Source organism: Rhagoletis pomonella, unplaced genomic scaffold (assembly GCF_013731165.1).
Source record: "Rhagoletis pomonella isolate Grant_MI unplaced genomic scaffold, Rhpom_1.0 Rhpom_scaffold_00001, whole genome shotgun sequence".
NCBI classification, from domain to species: Eukaryota; Metazoa; Arthropoda; class Insecta; order Diptera; family Tephritidae; genus Rhagoletis; species Rhagoletis pomonella.
Window position 1 is genome coordinate 46,250,558 of NW_023458555.1, and position 12,547 is coordinate 46,263,104.

The 12,547-nt window shown below is 34.4% G+C and overlaps 1 protein-coding gene across 2 annotated transcripts; it reads right to left on the reverse strand.

Moving 5' to 3' along the window:
- Window positions 1-7,999: 7,999 nt before the first annotated feature.
- On the reverse strand, window positions 8,000-12,161 carry LOC118744936 (transcription factor SPT20 homolog). Of its 2 annotated transcripts, none has more exons than XM_036478378.1 (5): window positions 11,827-12,161; window positions 11,422-11,750; window positions 10,972-11,361; window positions 10,008-10,827; window positions 8,000-9,949 (listed from the first exon to the last, which is right to left on the reverse strand). In XM_036478378.1, exons 1-5 carry the CDS (start codon window positions 12,005-12,007, stop codon window positions 9,891-9,893), a joined length of 1,779 nt encoding a protein of 592 aa, XP_036334271.1. In that variant the 5' UTR covers window positions 12,008-12,161; the 3' UTR covers window positions 8,000-9,890. The 2 variants fall into 2 exon arrangements, with proteins under 2 accessions (XP_036334271.1, XP_036334279.1); XM_036478386.1 differs by having other exon boundaries at window positions 11,116-11,361; window positions 11,827-12,160.
- Between the last annotated feature and the right edge of the window lie 386 nt (window positions 12,162-12,547).

Genomic DNA, 12,547 nt, shown 5'->3' on the forward strand with positions numbered 1-12,547 from the left:
ATACGTAGGTATGTAGGTGAGATGGCAACCATGTATTATATTAATTATGTATAATGTAATATGGCAACCATACAATACATGTAATGGAAACCAACTTCCGGTTTTGGGTACTTTTTAAGAAACACCGAACAACAATATAACCAGTAAACAACCTTCGGTGAATTTGGCGACTGCCTTCCTCGGGGATGAATATGCTAGGGATGAAATTATTGGTACACACGCCTTCCAAGCACGCAGGGTTGCTTTTTAGAAACAAAAAATAATTAACTCCAAATAGTTTCAAAAAGTATAGTGTAAAACGAAATTTATTGAATAATTCCACATAAAATGGTATACATAAATGACGCATTTTCTAAACGATTTAAATTAAACGCATTTGAGAATTGATAGAAAAGTACTACGGATTGTAAATTTTTGTTAACTATGAGGTGAATGAAAATTTTCAACCCGGCCTGATGGTTTTGAAGAATTTTTTTGTTCTAATTTTATTACTAAGGCGTCTAATAAATGCATGGCTTTTAGTTCTAGAAGAATAAATGTCAGTAAAGACAAGTCTTTTTTGTATAATTTCTGACTTTAATTGCTCAACTTCTTCTGAACCAGAGCAACTGTCAAAAATTTCCAGCAGTAAAAAGTTACGAATTGGCACAGCAGAAATGAAAAATTTTCTCGCCATAATAAAAAGTTTTTTCAACATGGAACTTTTCTACTAATTGACATGAAATTACTACCTCAACGCTCGGAGCGCTGCCACTGAGGGCCTTTGTCAACTGATTAAAAAGAGAAAATTTGGAAAGACCAAACAAAAATTTTGAGATTTCTCGTTGTGAATACGAATGCCATAGTTTTTACCTAGCTCGTGGGACTACGCAAAATTTTGACAGCTTGTAAATATGTATACACATAAAGTTGTTGGCGGTAATAAGGAGTCAAAATTAAAATGGAGAAAAGAACAAAAAGCGTAGGTTAATTGTCAGTTATAAAATAAATCCAATTTATTTGCGAATATTTGTTTATTCTTTTTATTGAAAGGCAACCACTCGGAAAAGCTTGTGTTAATTATATTGATAACAGAACCTGCCAGCTTGCACGTTGTCTAAATTCTCAAGTAACATAAAGTCCACAAAAGAATAAGTACGCCATGTATAAATTTTAACAATACACAAAAATAGAGCTTTCGCACGAGCGTTTGTTTGGTTTTTCAACACCATTTATAATTTTCTTTTAATAAAATCACGATTTGACAAATACTTAAATTTATTTATCTAATAATAATATAGCACACAACCCTGAAATCTAAGAAAAAGTCTGAGGAAGGCCATTAAATAGCAGCACACAACCCCGTGCCTTCCTCAGGAGTGAATATAACTATTTACAACAACAACGATTACTACAATAACAACCCAAAAAGGTTGGTTACTGTCTATACCTCAGTATATCCAGTAAACAAACTTAGCTATTTTATTTCACCAAGTTTGGTCCCCATAAAGGACTAGTGTTGCAAGCAACGCTTTTTCGGCAATTAGGGTGTTGTGCAGCTATTTAATGTGGTGAAAATTATTTAAGCACTGGAGAGATTTATTCACATGGAATTGGAGATAGGGCTGATAGATTTATTTTAAATAAATTGTGAATCTGCGAAAATATCTTTTCAGCAGATGAATATACTTTTTAACCTTTTTCCCGAAAATTTACATACAGGCTCGAAAATATGCGAGTAACATTAGGTTTGTATAGTAACTTCTCCAGTAAAACATTGCAGCGAGAACGTAAGAGCAAAATAGAGCGTAAAATTGAGAAGAAGAGTAAACTAGCAGAAGAGGTTATTGAACACAAAACTAGCAAAAACTTGCAAGTGAACAGTGGTTGCACTGCTTTGACAATCTGCTGTAAACATTTTACTATTTATAAATCAGTTTTAAACTCTTTGCTTTACACACAAGCACTTACACTGTACAGTACATCATTAATATTTTGATTTCCACTCATTTTACTTTTGTTTGTGCCAAGGCGAATCAATATAAGGTGATAGCAGGAGTACAAAAACAAAAATTTAATGTATTTTCTTTTTGCTTTGGCGGCATAAACTGTCAAAATCTGTAAGAGTGTGTGTAGAAATTCAAACAAAATTTTTCAATCTGATATCAGAAGCCGTGCGGCGAAACACATACACAAAATCAGCTGAGCTAGTAACACCACTTTATATATATTCTTTTGACATTTATTCTTCTTCTGCTAGCTAATTTCTGCTAGTAAAAATTTCACTAGCAAGAATTTGCAGCTCTCTCGTGTTGTTACGCTATCGATTCAGTGCTCTCTTGCAAATTTTTTGGGTTATCATACACTTTTCCAGTAAAAGTTTGCAGGTTCCAGTACAAATAAGTAACTATGCAAACCTATTCAAATATCGTCGCCTGGATGGAAAATTGCCGGAAGCGTCATTTAGACAATTTGTGGTTTTTGGATATCTTCTTTAGTTTCCGACTAATTGACTAAAATTTTTTCGGTTATTTGGTACAAATTGCGTTAGTATTGCTGTCGTGCTAAACTAATCAAGATCTTTCAAATAGAGTTATCTGTTCTTCTTTAGTTTCCGGCATATTCAGCTTTATCAAGAGTTTCATTTTCTAGAACCCGGTCACTTTTCGTTTGCGTGTGTTCACTACAGGTGGATGAAAAAATTGTTGGCGAAATTTTGTTCGGGCGAAACTCACGATTAGGCTAATTAGTAAAAAGTATGGTTAATTTATAAAAATTGTTATCACATTTTGGCGTATATCACTAAAACTGTCTGCAAATTTTTTGACAAATGTCGTATACGACAAAATTTTATTAAACTCATAAATGGTTAACACTAAACTAAAAAAAATAAGATAATTTAAGAATTTCATGAACTAGTACATAGCATTCTCTGACACTTTGGATAAAATCTGTAGTCGTGTTTCTGAGAAATTGCATTCCAAACTTCAATCGTGAGTTACCGAAAGTAACTTGTGACAATCTTTTATCCAGGGATCTACATAAATTATAATTGTCATTATTTTCGCAGTTGGAGTATATGCCAGACGAGTAACAGGTATTTACATACAAGTATACCTAAATTAGCGCGTTGAACTTGTATATTTATCTCTCTCTAACGCATTAATTCTATATACGTCAGTACCAACGCCTGACAAAGCTATGTCTAAATTTAATAATGGCTCTGTGACAAAATATTCATGGAATGTATTTGTAGATTTTTATTTACTTCATTTCATACATTAGTATTGATGTTTTGTTTTTCATACATTAGTATTGATGTTTTTTACTAAATACCAGGAATAAATATTTAATAAAAAACTATTTCATTTAAGCTTAACCAACTTTTAGTTGCTCGGAGCTAATTTTGGAACGCTCATGAAATATTTTCATAGACAGTAAATGCAACCCTGGGTACATCATTAATGACCTGAAAAACCAAAACAAATAACGAAATTCCATCTGAACCAATATTTTCAAAAATTATACAGCAAAACAAAAACAATTTTTCCAATTTATGCACTGGTATTTTCATTATTGCAATACAGTTTCAGCTCTTCAAACATTTTCCACATTATGCTTTTAAAGCTAGTAGTTTCCGACCCCATTTGCTCGTTTTTTTCAGTTCTGAATTTAGGCTGGGTTTTATGGGAACTTACTGTGGGTGCATACAGACCACATTTTGTAAATATGTACATAGATATATATGTATACACTTCAACTGAATTGTGAGATATTTAATTTTATTTTATAATGAATAATGAATTTAATTTTTGCAATTTTTTATGTTTACTAGATGTAAGACAATTTTTAATTTTCTTTATATATTGCATACTTTAGTTTTAATTCTTTTTAAGTTAAGTTGTAAAGGTAAAAATAGGCCTCCTGAGGAACCGAGCACCTTAAAAAAAAATCGGTAACGCGCCTAAAAGCTTACCTCACAGGTGGTGTGGAAAATGCAAGAACAAATATAAATGGAATAATTTTCGAAATTATGAAATGGTTACTGGGCCGTATGAATAAAAATAATCAATTACTTTTTCTTAAAATTTTTTACTCGATTTATTCAAACAAAAGTGAAGTAACCGGTATGAAATTTTAAGAAAAAGCAATTGCTCAGTTTTTATTCATACGGCCCATTGGTATTTTCCATCTCAAAAGTGATCATTAATTTGAACGTTATTTAAGCTGCCTTTACACGGTCGCTGTTTGTCGTTTAACTGAAATCTACCCGTGTAAATTGCACTTCAACCGTAAAATGTAAGCGTTTTGGCTGGTCAATATCTCAGTCGATTTTCCAATCGACAGAAATCGACCCGTGTAAAGTCAACTTCCCGAATTTTTTAATTTTCTTTTTTTTTTGCTTGGGCGCCTTTTGAAGATGTGCCAAAGTATATTGTCGCTTTAAATACAAAATAAAAATTCTTTAAGCGATCTTTCGGAACAGTTTGTTGATCTTATGCTCACGGCTACCGAAAACACCAACCTCAACGTAGTGATTAGCCTTCTTGCGCCAGCCTCGGTTTGATGTGTTGAGCTTGAATGGCATCAGGAAGTTGGGGGCTTTCTTGAAGTGGGTTCCAACAGTGAATATTTCGTGCTCCAAATAATCAACGCACTGAATTTCGTGCGCTTTAAGCAATTTGCTGTCAGAGATTGGGACACGTTGATGGTTGTGCTAGACAATTCCACGTTTGTACATCAATTAACGAACTGATTTAAGATTTGGATAACCCCATATAGGGTTCGGCATACGTAGGTTATTAATGGTTGCCTTGTTCAATTTGATGAACAAACCGTGTTTAATGTGGCGAAAACGGAACAACAGTAAAAGTTTTGGTGCAACTTTGTTGATATCGCGGATACGGATCACAAAAGCCAATTTGGATTTTTTAGACACGTAGAATTGGCCGCGTTATTTCTCCACACGGCGGAACTTCATCTCACGGCGTCCATCCCGGAGTTTTCTTGTTTGATATTTCTCGGCATGCACCAAGTTTTCACGTTTACGGAGTGTAATCGCAGCAGAGCGCTTTAGTTTACGCTTGATCAGGGTAGCAGTTTGCTGGCATGCTTCTTGCTGAACTTCAGCTTCGACTCAGGGACAGGAGGCAGCTTCCGGGAAGGTTGTCTGCCCTTTGTTTGCGGTTTCTTACTTAGCACATTGAAAAGGCGAAAAAAAAGTTCGCCAAATGTTTGGAGCACATCGTAGATGAGCCACTCGATTTATAACATTTCTATTAAACAATTTAATTAAATACTTTTTTAATACATAGATATGCTGCAACCAGGCACTTACTTTCCAAATTCCATCCTGTTTATCGGCATAATTTTCCAAATATGCCTGCTACTTCATTACTAATAACTCCATTTTCAAACTGCGCCTTCTTTATTGCCTCAACATATCCTCAAAAGACATAAATTTACATCAAACAATAGAAATCGCAAAAATTAGCAAATAAAATACGCCTTTTGTTTTGTTGTCAAATTTCTGAGAAATGTGAATTCACCACGATGCGATACAGAAAGAACAAGGACCAGGGATGTCATTTTAAGTAAATATATTATTCAGTGGAAAGGCGCAGAGCGTTCGGGTCAGCAATATTAATTTGTACCAAATATAACATTAAACGATGGTTCTAATACATTTTTTGATATTATTAACCAGAGTACATACATTATATGGTATTTCTTTCAAAAGTTAATGTACTTTATGAACTTTTTTTCAAATATGTCTTTAGTTTCTTTCATGAGTGCTGAAAAGCAACCATGCGTGTAAGAAATTGTGTGCTACCTAAAATTTCACCTCTGGAAACTTTATCCCCATAAACGACTTCACCACAGTTTTTTTACTGGATATACTGAGGTCTATACTGTGCACCGAACAGTGTACAACGTGCCTTAAATAAAATCCAACAAAATATAGTAAATCGATATACCTCATTACAATTTCAAAAAAAATAATAAGTGAAGTGACCATTCCAAATCAAAAAGTTTACAATGAATCCACCATCCTCTACACCGCAAGATGAAGCAACTACATCAACAACTATCGAAAACCCAATGAGTCATATACCCAAGCATGATGTTACTGTTTTTGGTGTGTCTACTGATTTAACTGATCTTAATTTACCAACCCATCTGGATATCTTGAGATATTATTTTTACTTAAGCGAACGTGCTAAAACAGAACAAAAAAAGTTTTCCCATAAATCATTCACTATTCAAGTACAAGATAAGTTGATTGGAATTTGGGAAAAACTTGGTATGGAAATAATGCTAAAAAAAAGTGTATTTAATAAATTGAATAAATTGCTTGACAAGTATCAAGAGCAAATCAAGAGAAGAAACAACACCCAACAATTTACAGAGTATGTAAAATCTCTGGAAACAATTTTTTACATTGGAACATGTAAATGCGATTTGAAGGCAGCTCCATGTGCATGCGGCTGGGTTCCCGAACGCCTCAAAGAGTTCATGCACGATCAACATAATCAGAGAAGACTAACAATGGATGCATTTGTGATGGAAACTGAAGAGCAAGGAGCAACGTCTATGTCATCAATGCCAACATACCAAGATCCCGATGATTCAACATACGCACCGCCACCGGTTCAAGAAGATATGGATAGAAGCACAATTTCACAATACACAGAGAGATACGATTGTTTTAACTTTGCCTTGGTATGTGACAGATTTGGTGTGCCTGACAGACTAGCATCAGCATTGGGAACCGCTCTTTTGCAAGATTTTAAAATTAAAGATAAGCATGGGAAACCTCTCATCATGGATAAATCCAAACGGGTTATACCGGAAAATGTAGAGGCTGTTATGGCGACGACATTAGAGAGCCGTGCGAAATTGCCCAGACTTGAAAGTAAAAAAGACTTCAAACAATAATTTTTTTTAGTTTCTTTTCTATAACTCACTTAAATTAATTTCTTCATTTACATATGTTCTGACTAAATAAATTTCTTAAGAGAAAAAATAGATATTATAAATAAATAATAAATATTATTATAAATAAATAAATAAAAATAAGAAAAAACAGCCATTTAGCTGATTTTTTCATGTAAAGGCCAAAAATGGTGATTTTTTGAAATGATTGTTTGGGGAACCCCCCAGGGGAGTTCCAGGGGGTGTACCACTGGCATGGGTGGATCGGCCGTCCAAAGTTAGTGGGGGTCGGTCATTCATTTGGACTCGATTGGAGCACTCTAAATGGGTCAAAGTGGGATTTTTCAAAATTTGCCCCTACCCAAAAGTTCGACCCAAATTGGGGGACATCAGAATTCATTTTAGAGGTATGGTTCCTTCGGCAAAGTTTCTTATTTTGATCCCTAGAATACAATTTTCACAGAGCAATGAGCGATTTTTAAATCGACCCGCCCTAATGTATATCAAATTAAAGAGAATTAAAGTCACTATTAAATGACATCAAAATTTTCCAAATCCTTGAAGAGGTTTTCGAGAAATGTTAATTTAAAAAAAGGCTTAATTTGAAATTTGACCTTTAACAATTGTTGTAGTTGTTGTTTCCCAAAAAAAATATACGCTAACCTCAATGATCTCCATCGATCCCAATATGAATTTTTTTAATTTCAGAATTGTAGGTATTCTACATTTATGCCACGTATTTAAGGAAGATTTTCTGAATTGCGTAATACCTCACGTCCCGGGCATTATGAAATTAGTCGACAATCCCTATTTTGTACTCTGAAAATAATTTCTTCTGTTTACTATCTTTTCCATCTTTTGTTCATTCGCAATTTGAAATCGTAATGTAAACCATGATTCAATTATTGAATTATGCTGTGTTAACAAGTTTTAAAGGGGAATAAAACAAAATGTACGTCTTTTTTTATTCGATATTTAAAATTAAAAACATACAATTACAAAAAAATAAGTGTTTTTCTTAATTACTAAAGTGATTTTTAATTCAGTATAGAGCACGCTTAAATACTTATGTATATCTGCTTACAAAATGACAATTAGTATACAAAATTCAATAGACGACTAAAGAGGAATCTTGGGACAAACGAATTGCACTTTAAAAAATAACATACTTTTTTTAATAAAACATAAAAAAATAGAAAATTCTAAATGCAATATAGCATTAATTTTAAATATAATTTAAACTTAAACTAGACATAAAATAATGCTTTATATACGTTCGCCTAAAATATGTATGCATACACACCATGTGTAAAAATTATAAACCCATCACATATTGGCAAGTTTTAACAGTTTATATTTTTTTGTATTTAATTTTAGTTATTTTTTATTAAAATATAGTTCAAAGCCGTATAAAGCCAAGTTTTAAACTTTGTACAATAAAAAAAAAGTTAACACTTGCGTAAAAATTTCAAGTTTATTAATTAGATATTTTAGTGGAATAAAGTGCAATCCATGATTTACATGATTTATATGGGGAAAATGCACACCCTTAAAAATAATGACAAAATTAAAAGTACAAAAATTGAATGGGATACAAACTGCACTCAAAATCTTTCTACGAAACCTAATTAAAAATTTTAAATGTTTTACGAGTTGATTTTTTCAAAGTTTGAAACTTGGATTCATACGGTTTTTGTTAAAAATTAACTATATTTTTGTAAAGAAAATAATTAAAATTAAATTAAATAAATACAAAAAGTGAAAACATGTCAATATGTGGTGCATATATAATATCGACACGGGGTATATGTATGAACGTGAATTTAGACTGCCTTATATATATATACATATGGACATATCATCACTACACTTGCTTATCAATATTCTGCAAATTGCAATACTAATACGACAAATTTAATTGCACTGGTGATACGCATGTATATACATGTATTATCACAAAGGCCCTACCTAACCAACACTTTTTTCGAAACTGCGTTTTCTCAGATTTTGTTCAGTGGTAATAAAAAAATCAACCTTCAATCAAAATTTTAAAGTGTTGGAACAAAAAAAAAAAAAGCCCAGTTACATGCCACTTTTTGAAAAGTCCGTTTTTGAATCTCTTTTTATGAAGTTTTTTACTTTTGCTGTAAAAAAAAAAAATTGTTTATTAGGGCCTTTGTGAATTAAGGAAACGATATATAGAAAGCAAAAGGGTTTTTTTGGGCACCTTGGGCGAGTACAGACTTATATTTTTGTAGAACCTTTGAATGTTATCACAGAAATTCATAAAAATAGATGAAAGGGGAAAGGAATGCAAATTGATAAGTAGGGGTGCATTCCAAAATGTCAAAATACAAAGCATCAGTCTCTTTTATTTATATACCTCAGTAGATTGTAATGCCAAATATGCGCAACCACGGTTATATGGTAGTTTTCAACTAGGTTGCGCAAGTTAGACTTTTTTTCTTATAGTCCGAAATATAAGTATAGTATAGAAATAAAAGAGACTGATGCTTTGTATTTTGACATTTTGGAATTCAATCAAGTTTAAATTCAAATCTAGTCAAAGGTTCAAAACCGTTGTTAGTATACATATAGGTTTAAGGATGAATGCATGTATGCGACTATATGCATAGTATTTATATTAATAATTTTAACTTTTATTACTGCAGTACTTTTATTTTCTAATGGAAGCGTTTTCCAGTAAGTTTTGTTTTTTCCTCATCCATTATAATTTTTTCTGCTTTGTTTAATGGGAATTTTTTCCAACATGCAGCCAACAGCATTTTATTGATAGCATATAAATGTATGTATGTGAATCTGAATGTTCAAATGTTAGTTTGGTTAAGTGCGTACAAGCGAAATATTTTGTTTATGTTACTTCGCCCTTCATACGTCTTACGTGCAAGTGTATGTGCCGCTTTACATATTTTAAATATTATTCATTTAACAGCTATTGAACTGGTAGAGCTCCTTTAATTTCTAATTGCTTGTTCACCCTGTTGACGAGCTGCTGGATTCGAATAATCATCCTCTGGAAATAATGAACATAAAAATTAAACGCTATTTTTCTAATTTTTTGTTTATATCACCATCTTCATCTTCCTCATTGTTTTCTTCTAAACGTAGTTCATCGGGGAATTCCTTGCCCTGGTCACCAACAACTTCGTTGTTTAAATTATTGGTATCCAACAAGTTTTGGTTTTTAACTGCTATATCGCCAGCATCTACCGCACCAGCAAGCCCTTCATCATCGTCATTCTCATCACCTTTTGTCTTCTCGCCAGCGTTTCCCGCTGCTTCATTTTTACCACCACCATCGAAGAAGTTATTATCTTCATTGGCTGGCAAGTTGAAATTTTGGTCGTTCATAAAATCATTGTCTTTAATTTCATGAGCACCAGAGTCCTCGTTCGCCGCATTGGCAGCTGCAAAAACCGCTTCTTTGTTAGATGCTTTCGGTTCCATGTCGTTTATGGCGTTGGCATAGCGATTGTTATTGGCTTCATCATTATCGTTTTTTTGCACCTCCTCTGCTGCATCTACATCTGTTTCTTTCGCATTGTCTGCCTTTTGACCACCACGATCATCTTTCAAAAGCTCATCAAAATTAGCTGGTATGGGCGCCACGTTTTCTGGTAATTTGCGAGGGTTTGGTGGCATAGGTAATGGTGGCAAGCCGCTACTGGTAGTCGATGAGCTATTTGTCTGTTTCACTGGCGCATTTGCCTCCAGTACATGTTGTTCGGATTTTGATGCCTCAGTTGTGCCCGTTTTACGGGGTGGACTTAACGGCGATATTGCTTTGCTTCCAACCGAGGCAGCAGATTGGTTGGCAGGAGGCTGTCGTATTTGGGCCATGACATAACCGTCACCCCCATCGCCTAGTTTCTCGATTGGTTTTGATAATATCTGAAAATTTTCAACGGAATTAAGTATTAAACTCCGATTACTACGGGAGAGATAAGGCATGAAGCCTCCAACACCATCTACCCCTACACCACCAGCAACAATATCGCTACCAGCTTTCAAAACTACATTCTGATTTTTACTCGCCTTTGGATCAGTACCATCAGCGTCGGATTTAGATGTAAATTCTGTATTGTTAGTAGCTGAAATACTTTGATTCGCATGCGAAGAAGCAATGTTTTGCGTTTTGTTAGTTAGCTTAATATCGATGTGATATAGACCGGGACTCACGCGCACTTGTTCACTAAAGGATTTCTCAACACGAGGTTGTGTACTTGTATTGCGGGCAGTATTTGGTGGGCTCAGTGGCTTATCGTTATGACTTGTGATTTCCGGTTTGTAATCACAATGTTGTTGATATTCTGTAATCTTGTGCTCTAATTGCATTATTTTGCTTTGCATCTCGGTCTTTGCGCCAGCAGCATCGAGCAAGATCTCCATCCGTTCTTTTTCGGCTAGAATGGCGTTATATTTTTCCTAAAGTTTTTATTTATGATATATTAATAACCTTTTTTGAAGTAAAACACGCATTCTTACCCGCCACAAAGTAATCTCCCCATTAAGTACGTTTTTTTCTTTGTCAGCTTCTGAACGCACAGATTGTAATTTCTTTTCCAGACCGTTGGTATTTTCTAGTAACTGCTTTTTGCTTTTTTGACACTCAGCAACTAATTCGTTATGCTCACTTTTTAACAATTTGTGGGTCTGCTGCAACTTATCATAACGTACACGTACATCCATTTGCTCATTTGTACGCAGTATCGTCAGCTCCTTAAGTTTTTGCTCAAGATTATGGCGAGCTTCCATCTGTTCATTTCGTTCCTGTTCCAACGTTTTTTGCTGATTGTATTTTTGTTCCGCCATATCTATGTGCGTGTCGAAAAAAATATATATACAAACATACATATATGAAGCTTGGCCCGTTTATACTTATCGACTTACTCTGAAGTTGCTCATTCAACTGCTCCTGCTGTCTTTCACAACGCAAACGTTGCTCGCGTGTCTCATCTAGTTGCTGCTGCGAGCTGTGAAAAATCGCCACCATGCACAGCATCACGGTCAGGACAGCCAAGCACACAAAAAACCGGCAGCGGCCTGTGCGAGCAAATCTTGTGCCAGTCATACTTCTGGAGATGTTCCTGGCGGGTTTTTCTTCTTTCCAATTAGCAATTTTGGCCAATATTTTGGAAATTTGTTGGGAAATATTTGCGGTCTTCTCCTTTGGTATCGCGTAAAACAAGATATGAAAAATGATAATAATGTTGCCACTTGGTCGTTCACGGGCCACTGGGAATGCTGCCACTGGGAACTTTAAACGCCTAAAATATGTAGTAAGGGTGTTCGCAAAGTATCATCAAAGTCATATAGTTGGTTGTGGTTTTAAGTTCTCACATTTATTTAAGGTTTTAAAGTCTACCACATACAGCAATACGACACTTACGACACTGTTGTGAATCCCTCAATTATCTCATGCAAAGAACGCAAATCTAAACATTTACGTTCTTTGTTGTAGGTTTACGTTCTTTGTCTCATGTCCATAATTCTGATTTATTTATCAACTAATCCATTTTCCCACAAATTTGGCGTGGAGACAAGTCCGATAGAAGAATTATTTCTCGCCAGGGCGTTGCCACTTCTTCAAAGACAGCGCAGAATAGACCTG